Source organism: Vipera berus, assembly GCF_964194415.1.
Source record: "Vipera berus genome assembly, chromosome: 2".
NCBI classification, from domain to species: domain Eukaryota; kingdom Metazoa; phylum Chordata; class Lepidosauria; order Squamata; family Viperidae; genus Vipera; species Vipera berus.
In genome coordinates this window covers 170,257,623-170,271,666 of record NC_138203.1, presented here as the reverse complement: position 1 = coordinate 170,271,666, position 14,044 = coordinate 170,257,623, and the positions used below count along the sequence as shown (strand labels likewise).

The following is a 14,044-nucleotide window of genomic DNA, read 5'->3' as shown; positions in this document are numbered from 1 at the left end:
CAAGTTGCTGAATTCCCCAGCCTGTTGTACACGAAACTCAGTCCTATAGAAGAAATTCTGTCTGTCAAGGTATATGTGATGTGTGACAATGGCATTGGACAGAACAGAGAGAAAACTCGTATCTTCTATCTTAAACGTTCAAGGAGTTTAAATGTGTAAAATACGAATGGCCCAGCCTTAGGTTGTTCCCACAAAAATCTCTAAGATGCAGTATGGAATGCCTGAAATGATGTAGATATGAATGGCCTAGATTACAGGGGTAGGCAACCTCGGCTCTTTTATGACTCGTGGACTTCAACTCCCAGAATTCCTGGCTCAGGAATTCTGGGAGTTGAAGTCCATGAGTCATAAAAGAGCCGAGGTTGCCTACCCCTGGCCTAGAACTTTTAATATTTATACAGTATTATGTTTCCCCTTAATGGCATTAAAAGCATGGGTTTTTTTCCCCTTTTTTCTTGACAGATGGATGCTAGAATTGCTCAACATATCCAGGAACTATCTGTTTGCAGTGACACTAATAACCCAGAAGATGTGAGTATTTAATTGATCGCTAAATACTGTATGTATCACTTTTTTCCTCTTGGTTTCTTCCTATATTAACTATTTTGGGGTGATTCACAAAAAGCCATAACTGTAACCAATATGCTACTCACATCTGTATCTACTTCTCTGTTCTCTCTCCACAAAATATTATTATTGTTAAGATATCCCATATTGTCCCTCTTTTATCTTCCTGGCTTTCAATCAGGTTACATATGGGGGAGAATCTGGTAATGCACTGATAAGAATCCAGACTTGGAAAACCTATATATTCCACCTATATATTCTGTGAAAAGGAGTTAAACAGTGTTCTACACTGCAACCATTTAAAAATGGTTTAAAAATATTTGTTGGAAGTTTCCCCAAAATTCTAGACTTTTATAACAGGATAATTGCACAATAAATATCTCGATCTGAAAGCATCCTGGATGAATTTGGGTCAGTAATCAGCATAGAATCAACTTAAAATGTTATGCTGGTGATGTTGTACTTTGTATTTCTTGTGTCATGTTCCTTGAAAGTTTCATATGTAACAATTTAGTTTCATAGCTGATAAATGTTATTTCCCATCACTTAATTTTTGTATATCTTTTTCTGCCTCTTCTAGTGCATCACACCTTTAATGAGATTCTTGGAGTATGAGCTTCAGTATCTAAACATGAACCTTGTCCAGGAAAATTTTAACAGGTAAAGCAGGATGGTGAGAATCTTTTATTCAACTACATAAAAAGCAATGTGTGGTTGCCCAGCTATTGGTGAACTCCTACTCCAATCAGCCACAGAAAACATGGTGGTGTTAAGGAATGATGAGAGCTATATTACAGCAATACAATCAGAACCACATGTTATGTGTTCTTAGACTAAAAGGATTTCACATAAGGAGGAAAATGGCTTTTGCAGAGATGTCTTGCCATGTTCTGAATTAGGGATCATAGTTGGCACTAGCTAGGGATCTGCAGAAGGAAGAGCAAGGCTCTTATCTCTCTTAAGCCACAGTTTGGTGTAATTGGTCTACTATTCAAAAATAACAAATGTTGGGGAAAAGGGAGAAGGAAAGCATCTGAACAAGCCATAACAATTGAGGTCATCCAACCGAAGAAAGAGCCAGCTTGTGGAAATCAGGGTAAAGCACAGGAGGAATAGGATCAAAGGATAAGAGCGAGAAAAAAAAGAGAACTCTGATTTCTAAATTGATAGATAGTACATTAGGAAATCATTGGTAGGATCCAAAAACCATCGTAGATGAAGAAGGCATTAACTGTGTTTATTTAGGACACGATGGCCATTCTCCACATGTTCTGATGTTCCCTTCTTTATCTATGCATCCTTGTCTCTGGGGCTTTTTAGGATGCGATGGGCGTGAGAAACAAAATTACGGTAGGCAAAATGGAAAAGACATAAAGCTTCCTTGAGTCGAGACCAGCTCTTGGTGACCCCCTTAGCAACAATGTCTTTGGATGCATGTGTTTCTTTTCCTTTTCTTTCTCTGGTTCCTTCTTCTAATGTAAGTTTACCACGTCAGTCACCCAGAATTGTTGGGAGTTGGGCATCCTTTAAATTCAATAAAGACTTTAACTAAATAAAAGAGTGCTTTTGAATTCTTCGGTGTAAATTCTCAGTGTAACCTAAAGCCATGGTATGTCTTAATGGTGTCCTGTTGAAAGGGACAACTACTAACCAAGTCTAGCCCTGTTTGGTTTTTTGAGACGAGCAAAAGTTGGCTAGGTACTAGCATTTGCTGTGAATGGAATACAGGAAAAGAGAAGTATAAATATTGTAAATGGTTAAAACAAAGTACTGGCATCTTATTTTGTCCTTTGAATATTAATGTCCCTTTTCTGTGATTACTTTTCCTCTGGGTTTAGAATAACTGATACTCTTTCATGGCCCACTAAATATCTGCACGTTTTATTTTGCTAAAATATTGCTAAGCACATTGGTTTGTGCTTAAAATTGTAAGCCGCCCTGAGTCTTCGGAGAAGGGTGGGATATAAATGGGATTAAAATAAAAAATAAATAATAAAATTTTTTAATATCAGTCTTTTGGTTGTCTTATGTTGTTTTCCTGTGGAATATTTCTTAAACCTCTATGAATTAGAAACTTGGTAAACTGTTGGTTTGCTGCCTTATCTTCCTTAGTATCCATTTGCCCCCAATTAATCCTTCTTGAGACCGTGTGTGTGTGTGTGTGTGTGTGTGTGTGTGTGTGTGTGTTAGAATATAGGTGGATCAATGGGTGTGAATTAGGGAGGAGGGATGTAATTTAATTACTGTAGTTTTTTTTAAAATGCAAACTTTTGATATCACAAGTTTGAACCAACGCACACTGACATTTAGCTATCTTTCCAAAGTCATTCTCTAAATTTTGCAGAGCAATTTATTTATGAAAATGTTCTGCAGAAATGAGAACACTGGTTGCAAAATCTGCCCTCATTAGATAAAACTGTAAACCAAAGTCATGTGTTTGAAGAAATGGATCCTGCCAAAATTATACACTTCTCAACACAAAGTGAAGAAAATAGTTCAAATAGAGTGGGATAAATGGAACTTTAAAATGCGATGAAGATAAAACAATGTAGACAGATCTTTAAATATTAGAAATGGAGAAAAAGTTAAATTTATTATCCACTCATCCTTAATTTGAGCAGCTTCAGTCTGGCTCCAGAGTCAAATGTACTAGGCCAGGGGTAGACAACCTTGGCTCTTTTATGACTTGTGGACTTCAACTTCCAGAATTCCCGAGTCAGCATGGCTGACTCGGGCATTCTGGGAGTTGAAGTTCACAAGTCATAAAAGAGCCAAGGTTGCCTACCCCGATACTAGGCTTTGCTGAGCCTTAGTAAAAATGCCTTGTCTAGCAATCTGTTGTACAACTCTACTTCTTTTGGTTCTTCCCAAACAGTCTTCTGGAGCTTCTGTGGAATCACACCTTGGACTTGCTAAAAGATGCTACAAAACACCAAGTTGGAAAATTGGACTACTTTAGGAAATTCCAATTTGCCCTCCAGGTACTTAGGGGTGTAAAGTGAAACTAAGGAGGGAGGGCGTGACTTATGCTGTGCTCCAGCGGCCTGCTGCTTTCTCTCTTTCTCTCCATCTCTCCCACAGAGCTTGGAATTTTGCTTTCACGGAGAAGGCTGTGGACTATCCAAAGAGGCTCTTCGCACACCAGCTTTTATAGTAAGCTGCTGCAACCCTTGCTACCCTTATAACGAGCCTGTACAACTTGCATCAGGAGAAAGAGCCACATCGATAGATTTAAAATCTTTCTGGCCCCCAAACAGTGGTGGGATTCAGCCGGTTCGCATCACTTCAGCACAACCGGTAGCTAGTGTTTTTTTTTTTGCCCAGGCTCAGAATGGACTTCTGGAAGCAGCACCCACACAGAGAACTGGTTGTTCGCATATTTGAATCCCACCACTGCCCCCAAAGTAATGCGGTAGCTGGCATGCCGACCAGCTGTTTGGTGGCTTAGCGAAACAGGGGCAACCCTGGAACTGGCAGCAGCAATGAGACTTGGAGGCGTTCTGCAGTGTGCCTTTCAATCCAGCAAAGTGGTGGTGGTGAATTTATTACTTTTTTTAAAAAACGCCAATGAGCCATACGGGGCTGCTTGGCCGGCCACATGTTGTACAGGCCTGCTTTACAGAAAAAACTTCCGAGCAATAGGCACTCTAAGCATGCACAAACATTGGCTTTACATATCTAAATACATTAAAAAAACAATAGCACATTACCTACCTTTTCTATCCATTCCTGCATCAGCCTACCTTTGCCTACAAAACCCCTGCATGAACGTCCCATATGTTTCCCTGCTGACTCACATAACATTAGCGTATAAGAACCACAAATACTGCATCTGTTAGCCAGATATAAACAGGTTTTGTGGGTTTTTTTAAATGCAGATTATGACTGACGCAAAAGTTGCCCACCTGTGTTGTGGTATCATATGTGCTGCCCCGTCAGAATATCCATCCTGTTCAAACTAAGGGCCTAGTTCACATGTGAAGTGGAAGGAAAGCTTTTGTGCCTTTTGAAGAGGCCACTTCATTTTAAATAGTGTTTAAGCCAGCGGTAATCATCTGTGAATGGAGCAGGGAGGTCATTTGTACTGTTCTCTTGTAGCCGTTGGTTGAAATTATCAAAATCACTGAGTGAAAGTATTCTCTTCACTCTGACGTTAAACATAAACATGCTGATAAAATTGGCTCTAGATCAGGGGGTCCCAAACTCTTCAGCTCATTGACCTCTTCATGAAGTTTCAGATTGTCCATCAAACCCCCAAAGATTTATTATATGAAAATAATTTAATAAACTCTACTTTAACTAATAGGGTACCTGTCTGGTATAGTAGTTAAGACAGGGGTGTCAAACTCAATTTCATTGAGGGCCGCATCAGCATTGCGGTTGCCCTCAGGGGGCCAGGTGGGTGTGGCCAGGGTGGGCGTGGCCTACTGCATGGGCGTGGCTAGAGTGCAAATGGCCTACTGGGTGGGCATGGCCAGCTCCACATCATTCGCATCAAGGGTGCCTATGGGGGGCTGGGCAGGAGTGGGACAGATCTGAGGGTCTCTGGTAAAAGGAGGGTCTCTGGGCCAGGGCCAAGGCAGTGGGGGCCGTTCCCTCACTGTTTCCAGGATGGCTTCGCGGGCCACATGAAACCACTTCGTGGGCCGGATCTGGCCCCCGGGCCTTGTGTTTGACATGTCTGAGTTAAGACATCAGGGTAGAGACTGGGAGATTATAAATTCTAGTCCAGCCTTAGGCATGAAGCCAGCTGGGGCCAGACCTTGGGCCAATCATTCTATCTCAGCCCTAGGAAGAAGGAATTACTAAAAGGGCTATGCATTCAACTGCAATTTTGTGTGTGGCCTGACATTGGACAAATAAGATCACAGTGTCAAAAGTGTCTAGTGTAGCAGCACTTCCTATCTGGGAAAGCTTCCATTTTTATTTGTCTCTCTTACTCATGTATTAATTATTTTATTCATAGTCTGGTGTTTCTGCTGAAACTAATTTCTCTCACAGGCTCTGGAGAAAGAGTTGGATCTTTGCTCCTCCACCAGCAGAAAACTTATTGAAAAGTATTTCAGTGCTCGAATCCAGCAGCAGGTGAGGCCAATCCTAGCTCCTGTTTAATAATATGATAATAGCAATAATAATAGCACTTAGATTTACAGCACTCTCTGAGCTGTTTACAGAGTCAGTATATTGCCCCTGACAGTTTGGGTCCTCATTTTCCTGGCCTCGGAAGGATGGGAGGCCAAGTCAACCTTGAGCCGGTCAGGATCGAACTCCTGGTGTGTGGGCAGAATTAGTCTGCAATATTCCATTCTAACCACTGCACCATTATAGGTCCTTTTTATTTGTTCTTTCCTTTTGCTCATCTTATTGAGTTCAGTTGTTGATACAGCCATGACTATTGACTTACAGCATGGTAAACGATCTTTTGATAAATGGGGCAGCACTTACTTTTTTTTAGAAAGTGGGAGGACTGCACTTATAGAAACTGGGGCAGGAGTTGTTGCTTTCTCTGGGTTTGGCAAGGTAGGCTGGGAGTAGTTTGTTTTTAAAACATGCTGAAAATTCTTGTAGAGTTTATACATTAGTTGTTATTGATGTCTTACCTTTAACTAGTGGTAAGCCATACCTCCAATTTTCAGAATGATGTGCAGCAGACTCACACACAAGCAGAGACAAAAGTTAAGGTAACCACAATTGATGTTGGAACTTCAGGCTATCTACCACTGATTTACAGCTTCAAATTTGAAGTGTTAGAATTGGCCAGAATCACCAAGGGCCAGAGCTGGTATTTGAAATTTCCATGAGAATTTCTTTCTTTCTTTTAGTTGTATTGTTTCCTATTCAAGCTTAGTATACTGAAGCATCACAATCAGAGTGATAAAAATTCTGCCATGATACTGGTAGAAACAATTTAGGCATTTGCTCCTGCTATATTTCCCAGTGAAGAAAATACTAACATTGAACAAAGTCCACTAGCACAGGGGTCCCCAACCCCTGGTCCATGGACCAGTACCGGGCCGCAGCATGCCAGCAACCGGTCCACACAAACAAGCAAAGCCCCATCTGTGGGATGCAGGCAGCACACAAAACCACGCCCCCTCCAGTCCACGGAAAAACCTCTCTCCATGGAACCGGTCCCTAGTGCCCAAAAGGTTGGAGACCTCTGCACTAGCATACATTTTCCCACCCTTGTGAGTTTAACTTTGGGGGGGAAACTAAGTAAAATTATATGAAAGTGGTGATTGTTGTGTTAGAAAATATCTTATCAGGAAGACATGCTTAACAAGACTGTCAACAAAATGAAATTTATTTGCAATTTAAAAATTGTTATTGGGCAGTTTCTGTTAATGTGTAAATTAAGAGAAGATGCACACATTTTCAAATATATATGAAAAAACTGCACTTTTTTATGCAATTAGTTGCATAGATCAGAAGAAACTACTATCAAACAGTATTTACAATCTGAGATACAGCAGTGGTTTAGGCTTCTTAAAATGTGATCACTATATTTAAAAACCACAGCGCTGTTTGATTTTTAAAAAAGACCCACATGATCAGTGGCAGATGTTAAATATTTTTGTAGAAAATACATTATTTTTTTATTACTATTCAGGATGGAATTAAAATCTACCCACCACAACTGATAATGGTCTGAAAGAAAAACATGCACACATTGCTATATAGAAAAGGGAAAATACCTATTTAAGCAAAATGAAGTTTGGACAATGTGACCTTCCAGATATCAGATTCCCTCATCGTAGTCCCTGCTGGCTATAAATAATGGACGCTGGAATTTAACCCTTTGATAATCAGCTAGCCAGAGAGGAATTAAGCCACCCAATGATCAATCATTTTAATATGGGAAATTATGCAGTTTAATTATTTTATACATTATTTAGGAACAGGTAATATGAGTTATAAAACTGTATAATGCAATGGTATCAGACTTTCTGATTTTGGATAGATGGTTTATCTTCTGGCTTCCTTAATACTTTGGCCTTTTTATCTTTGACAGCACATCATCATTTTCTCTGACAGTTTTTCTCTTGTTCTTCTCTTAGGAAGAGGCCACTCCTGAAAAATATGGTGCTGTGACTATCAAAGCTTTTTACCGTCATTCAGAACAAAAACTGTACATTGAAGTACTCAATGCGGTTAATCTTCTTCCCATGGACTCGAATGGTAAGAGAACTTTTGGGCTAAATTGCTGAATAATTTGAAATATATTGTTAGCCTCATTAGTGTGGGGCATGAAATTGATCCTTGCTTGCACTGTTGAGTTTAGAGATACACTTATCTAGCATATTGCTGTTTAGTTTTGAGTGTAGCCACCTATTGACATTTATGGACAGACTTGATTCAAATGGAACTGATTTTACTGTAGAATCTAGCCACAGGTTAAGAATTCAAAGACAGCAAAACTAGCTTTTAATTTTCTAGGATCACGTTAATCTGTTCTGCAGTGAATACCCCCACTCAGTCTAGACCATATATTTTATGAATGAACTGTCACAGCCTTCTGTACTGTTATGTTTTGTTATATAGAAATAATAAAAAAATGGTTATTACAAGGGTGCATGTGTGGTGGAGGTTGGTATACTATTCCTAGGTTTTTTGTCAGTGTCAATTTGCACAGCATATTGCTCTGTGCAAACACATACTGTAGATTTTCTACTCTGCTGTGGCATTCTAGCCAGCAAGGAGCTGGATGTGTTAGCCATTGTCAGAGCACAAATGCAGTATTTTACCTTTCCCAATAAAATCAGTACTGAAGAAAATCAAGGAAAGTTTTAAAAATGAATGTTCAACACATTCCTATCTCAGTCAATCTTAGCCACTAAAAATTAAAGGTGGTTCTATCTGATAAGCCACCTCCAACATTTTATTTCTTATCTGTAGATGTGTCTATTCTAAGTATGTCGATACACACAGTTAGGGAAAGATGCCAAGATGTCAAAAGTCCTGTTGGTACCTTCTTAAGTGGAGAAAAGAATGGGCTGCCTGCATTTCATTTAGCTCTCCAGAAGAGGAGGATGTTGACTGAGTGCTGCTGAAACTCTGCAAATAGTGCAGTGGCTGTGCTTGTCTTTTTAAAAAGCTGCTATCAATCACACTTTGTGCTCCAGGAGCCTGGAATAATAATAATAATAATAATAATAATAATAATAATAATAATAATAATAATAATAATAATAATAATAATAATAATAATAATAATAATAATAATAATAATAATAATAATAATAATAATAATAATAATAATAAAAAATAATAGTAATAATGAAAAAGATCAAAAGGGGAAAAAAAGATCATGAAGGAAAAGAGGATTCGGTTATTTGAAAATACAGAGTTTAGCAATACAGCACATACAAGTTTCCCCAGCCTCACATCCAGATATCTTGGCACTGCAATGAAGATAATTTTCCCCTGGCATAGCAGAAGATAGGAAATTGCAGTTCTCAATATTTGGGGAACATCAGGTTGTGAAGTATGTATGTAACGTTCAGGACTGTCATTATTAGTTAACAGGAGTGAGAAAGAACTTCCCCTGATCCTTGATTTAGATGTTAGAGGATTGTTGCATATCAACAGTCAGCCCTACTCAAGAGTGACCAATAGAATGACTCAGAAAACAGTAGCTCCATCTACTCCATATCATACAGGAAAGGACTGGAGAAGAAAGTGATGCTTGATATCTGCAGATCCCTCACATCCTGTCATAAACTGTTGTGTAGTGGGTCCGACGCAAGGAAGAGACGCCAGCCGGAGTACGAGTTCAGCTCTTTATTGTGGGGGGGGGTTCGTACTGAAGAACAAGGGCTACCTGGCCTCCTTATATACCTCGCCAGGTAGGCGGCTAGCCAATGGGGTTGGCCCTAGGTTTCCCGCCGAAACTGGGTTTCCCGCCACAACCGTCCAGACCAACGCCCCCTGGTGGCTGTTGCTATGCAGAGGCTGTACCTGGATACATAACATAAACTGTTTCAACTTCTCCCCTCAGGGTGCCAGTACAGGGCATTGCATGCCAAAACAACTAGACACAAAGACAGTTTTTTCCCCCCATGCCATCACTCTGCTAAAATATAGTTCCCATAGCACTGTCTATGCCTACAGATATCTAACCATGTAGTAGGATTGTATTACTACCGGTATTATCCTTCTCTTCTTTCCTATTACCTACTCCTGTTGATATCTTATGACTATAACTTTGTTGGTTGTGTCTTATGATTTATTATTTATCACTTGTTGCTTGTGTGTATGCTGAAAGCATATGCTCCAGAAACAAATTCCTTGGTTGTCCAATCATATTTGACCAATAAAGAACTATTCCATTCCATTGAACTCAGTTTACAAACATTCTAATAAAACTGAACAATATAAGAACTTCACCTACTTATGTCCTAACCTTGTGTATTACAAGATGTTGAATACTAAGTGAATGTGGCTTACTTTGGAGGCTTTTTTGAGAAACAAATGTTCATGATAGATGAATAGATTTTGAATTATTTTCCTGTTACTTCTACACCTTCTCCTCCCCCCAATATAGGCTTAAGTGACCCCTTCATCGAACTCACTCTGGAGCCACATCATGAGTTCCCTGAGATTGCAACACGGACAACTGAGTGCATAAAGAACAATCTCAACCCTTTGTTTGATGAAGCCTTTGAGTTGTATGTATGAAGAGCCACTCCTCTTTCCTGTACTATAGCCATCTTCCAAGATTACACAGCTATCCTACTTAGAGCATGAATTTAATATGTTCCTCATCTTCCTTTGGGTGACATGTTGTAGAGATCACGGTTGTATTGTAAGAAAACTGCCTATGAGGTTGACCTCTGTTCCCCATTGGGGGTGGAGTTGGTGATAATATATTAAGTTGTCTTATTTCTATTTGAAGACTTGAGGTATCATGACTTCACCATTGGCACATGGGTTTTCCCTACAGTTTGGTTCCTCCAGAAAAATGCCAGCAAGATGGAGCATGTCTGCTGTTTACAGTGTTTGACTATGACACCTTGGGAAAAAATGACCTGGAAGGAGAAGCTTTCCTCCCACTCTGCAGGGTCTTGGGACTGAATGAGCCTGAAGAGTCAATCAACCCATCCAGAGTACCACAGATCCGTTTATCTTTAACTCATCCGGGAACTGCTGGTAACTATCTCTCTCGTCCTTCACGCTATCCTCTGGAACAAAAACATTCTGCTTAAGAATCCATCTCAAACAGGATCAAAGAACAATTTTATTTATTCTGTTGCACAAACCAGAATATTCATTATATTATTTATGTTTTGCTACAGAAAGGGAGAGGTCGTGAATTAAAATAGAAGTTATAGCATGTTAAATTGAGGAATTAATTCATTAGTCATTTTAATCTAGCTGGTGGCTCTTCTACCTTTGTCAGGCAATGATATAGATTTGCATGAAATATCTTTTGTTTTGAAAATTCCATTAAAAAAATGGGTAAGGTAAATGTCCTTCTACAATAATATAGGATGCTACATTTATAACACTATAAAATGTAGAATAGCAACTGGAGATGTACACTATCAAAAAAGAAGAAATATCAGATGAATTTCTTACCCACAAACATCTTACTGTACCACTTCTCTCAAGTAATTGTGAAGGTGGAAAAGAAACTGGCTGTAATATTTTAATATACTTCCAGGATTTTTTATACTACTACTAAATATTGAAATACTGAAATATTGAAAAGTGACATAGCATCAAGAGCTGCATGTGTTTTGTATGTTCTGAGTAACCTGTTGCAATGATGAGATGAAACCTTAGAAAAGTTTGGCTTATAATGTCTTTAAGGAAGGTAGAGTTAAGAAAATTCTGTTGGCCTGCTTTTAATCTGTTTTGCTGAAAATGGACTTATTTGCTCTTGTTCTTCTTCCATCCACAGGGAAATTACATGCAATTCTCTTTTCATTAATGGGTTAAAACTTGATTTAAGCTTTGCATTATTAAACTGAGAGTGGATATTTTCTGAAGATTTCAGTAGATACCAGGTTTTAAATTCTTAGCACACCATGGGCTTGGAAAGATAAGCTGATTACCTATTGCCTCAGCAATTGCAAAAACAGTTTTGCCTTCTTTAGTAGCAGATAAAGTGATTTCCCATTGGTAGGCATCGGGATTTCATCTCTCCCTACTCCTCTGGCCATGCTTTGTGAGTCTTGTGCCCACCACCTACTTCTCAATTGCTCTAGGGGGTCAGTTTTGCTGCTCTTTCTATATAACGAGAACATTTTCTTCTGTTGGCTGAGCACTGAAGATGTGCTGAGTAGTGTAAGGATGAAGCACATGATGAAATGAAGTGAGGATTAAGGCTTCCACTGGCATTTAGGGAAAGATAAACTCGGGGCATTTTGCAAAAACTATTCCAAATTGCTGATTACTGTATTTTTTTTTCTTTCTTAGCTCTTTCCTTCTTATCCAAGTGACTGTTACAAATCCCAGCCTGTATCACTGGTTGCTTTTGAATTTTCTTAAGGTTCATAGAAAAAGTACAGATTTCCTATGGTTCTTGATTCTATGCATTTTAAGTTCCTTCCACTAAAGACATTAGATTAGCAATGAAATCTCACTTTATCCACTCCTTTAAAAAATGTACTTTAAGATTCTCCCAAGCTGAAACATAGATTAATTCAAGACTAAAGGGGATCAGAAGAAAATGTTTAGGGCTAGAGGAGGAAATCAAAACAACTTCTTTTAAAGAAAACTGTGCCTTGTTTGTTATATGTATTATTCACTAATGTCCATTATTTTAATACACTTTTTTCCACCACTAAGTATTTCTAGTTTTTACTTCTACAGAAGTTTTTCCCCCAAATTATACCTCTCAATTTTTTTGATTGATAACCATGTAGCATATATGCTTTCACAAGGAACCGAGCATCCCCAATCAAAACAAATTGCACAAAAGTTATATTACTTTCAAAGACTTTTCCATAGGAAGTAGAGAAAAAGCAGGCAAACAGATACAGTACACATACAAATAGAAATTTGTAGTGAGTTAGGCATAATACCGAAGACCAAATTGAGCAATGTTGTCCTCTTTGGAATGCACGGAAGAAGCCAAGTCATTTTTGCACACAGAATCATAGGGCTGGCAGAGACCTTGGAGGTCTTCTTCTCCAACCCAAGGCAGGAAACCTTATACCATTCCAGATAAATGGTTGTCCAATTTTTTCTTGAAAACCTCCAGGAATGGTACACGGACAATTCCGTGAGATAAGCTGTTGCATTGACTAGTTCTTCTCACTGCCAGGAAATTCCTCTGATGAGCTTTCACACAGTTTCTTGTCCTGCCTCAGGCACTTCGGAAAGTACACCCCCTTTTCCCCAGGACAACCCTTCAAGGTACTGAAAGGGGACTATCCTGTCACTCCTAAGTGTTCTCTTCATTAGGGAAGACATACCTAGTTCCCTTAGATGTTCATTGTACAGTTTAGCCTCCGGGCCCTTTTTCATCTTCGTTGCTCTACTCTGCCCTTTTTCTAAGGCCTCAGCATCTTTTTTTATCATGGTATACAATAAAAATTCTATTGTAAAAGCCTTGCTCAGAAGCATCTAGGCAGCTTCTCTGTTGACAGCTGGGTAATGAACAATGGAACTTTGTTTGGCAGGAAACTGACTTTGTACTAATTTTCTGAGAAAAGCATACTATAGCAGTACTGCTGTACCTCCATGAAATGCATATCATCTGTTCTCTCTTAGGCAATGACATCCTGAAGCTCCTGGGGACCCGGAAAGGAGACAAGGAAGCACAGGCCTTTGTGAAGCTACGCAGACAAAGAGCAAAGTATTCCAAGGAGCTGGCATGATGCAGTCAAGCAAAATGGGTTAAAGCACAGGTTGAAGCAAGGTACAGCAGAAGTTCTGCTACCATGGCAACAGCTGATCATACGGGAGTGTAGGAAGCCATGAGGCTCTTGTTCTTCCTCCTGTTGGCTTTGATGCAACAAACCAGACACTGGAGGCTCTTTTATCTGTGCAGATTGAAACTGCCGGTTGTGTATCAATGAACAACTGATGTATTTTCATCTAAGAGACAATAATAGGAAGGAGCCATGCCACCCAGCCCACTCCCCACTCCATGTTCTTTCATTGCTGCAGGAGTTTGGAAAGTACGAAAAGATGGGGAATGTCGGAACCCGCTGCAGGCTGTCGTAAGCTGATGTATGCTCGTCATTATGTGTGCAATGCAGCTCTGCTGGGAAGAACCAGGCTGCTTGAGTAGTGAAGCTTGTGACGAGCCTCTTGAGGACCTTCTGCAGGAAATTTTTATTCTGGGCTCCAGATGGCATGGGAAAGGGGCTCACGAGGGAAAGAAAATAAACATTTTGGAGGAAGAAAAAAAATGGGTGTGTTATCTATCCTGTTACAAAATCTGGGACTGCCTTCTGCTAAAGCAGCTTGATTTAAAAAAACACCACCTGAAAAACTGCTGGTAACAGTTCCCAGGTCTCTTTAT

General features: G+C 39.5%; 2 protein-coding genes across 8 annotated transcripts in view; one reads left to right on the top strand and one right to left on the bottom strand.

Annotated features, from left to right (window-relative positions):
* Nucleotides 1–13,931, top strand: part of UNC13D (unc-13 homolog D) — a gene marked incomplete at its 5' end in the record, with an annotated part of 67,046 nt that extends 53,115 nt beyond the window's left edge. For 4 of the 5 annotated variants that reach the window (XM_081317999.1, XM_081317998.1, XM_081318000.1 and 1 more), the window contains 9 exons: nt 463–531; nt 1,148–1,227; nt 3,443–3,548; nt 3,649–3,720; nt 5,569–5,652; nt 7,626–7,746; nt 10,112–10,235; nt 10,511–10,716; nt 13,288–13,931. In XM_081317999.1, the coding sequence (XP_081174125.1) occupies nt 463–531; nt 1,148–1,227; nt 3,443–3,548; nt 3,649–3,720; nt 5,569–5,652; nt 7,626–7,746; nt 10,112–10,235; nt 10,511–10,716; nt 13,288–13,394 (969 nt within the window). In that variant the 3' untranslated portion in view covers nt 13,395–13,931. The remainder of the gene's footprint in view (nt 1–462; nt 532–1,147; nt 1,228–3,442; nt 3,549–3,648; nt 3,721–5,568; nt 5,653–7,625; nt 7,747–10,111; nt 10,236–10,510; nt 10,717–13,287) is intronic. The other variant, XM_081317997.1, reaches the window with a different exon arrangement.
* The window catches only part of UNK (unk zinc finger), an 85,564-nt gene continuing 78,373 nt past the window's right edge, over nt 6,854–14,044 (bottom strand). For all 3 annotated transcript variants that reach the window (XM_081318001.1, XM_081318002.1, XM_081318003.1), the window contains 2 exons: nt 8,537–8,694; nt 6,854–7,638 (listed from right to left, as the gene is read on the bottom strand). The gene's annotated coding sequence lies outside the window, so the exon portion shown is untranslated. The remainder of the gene's footprint in view (nt 7,639–8,536; nt 8,695–14,044) is intronic.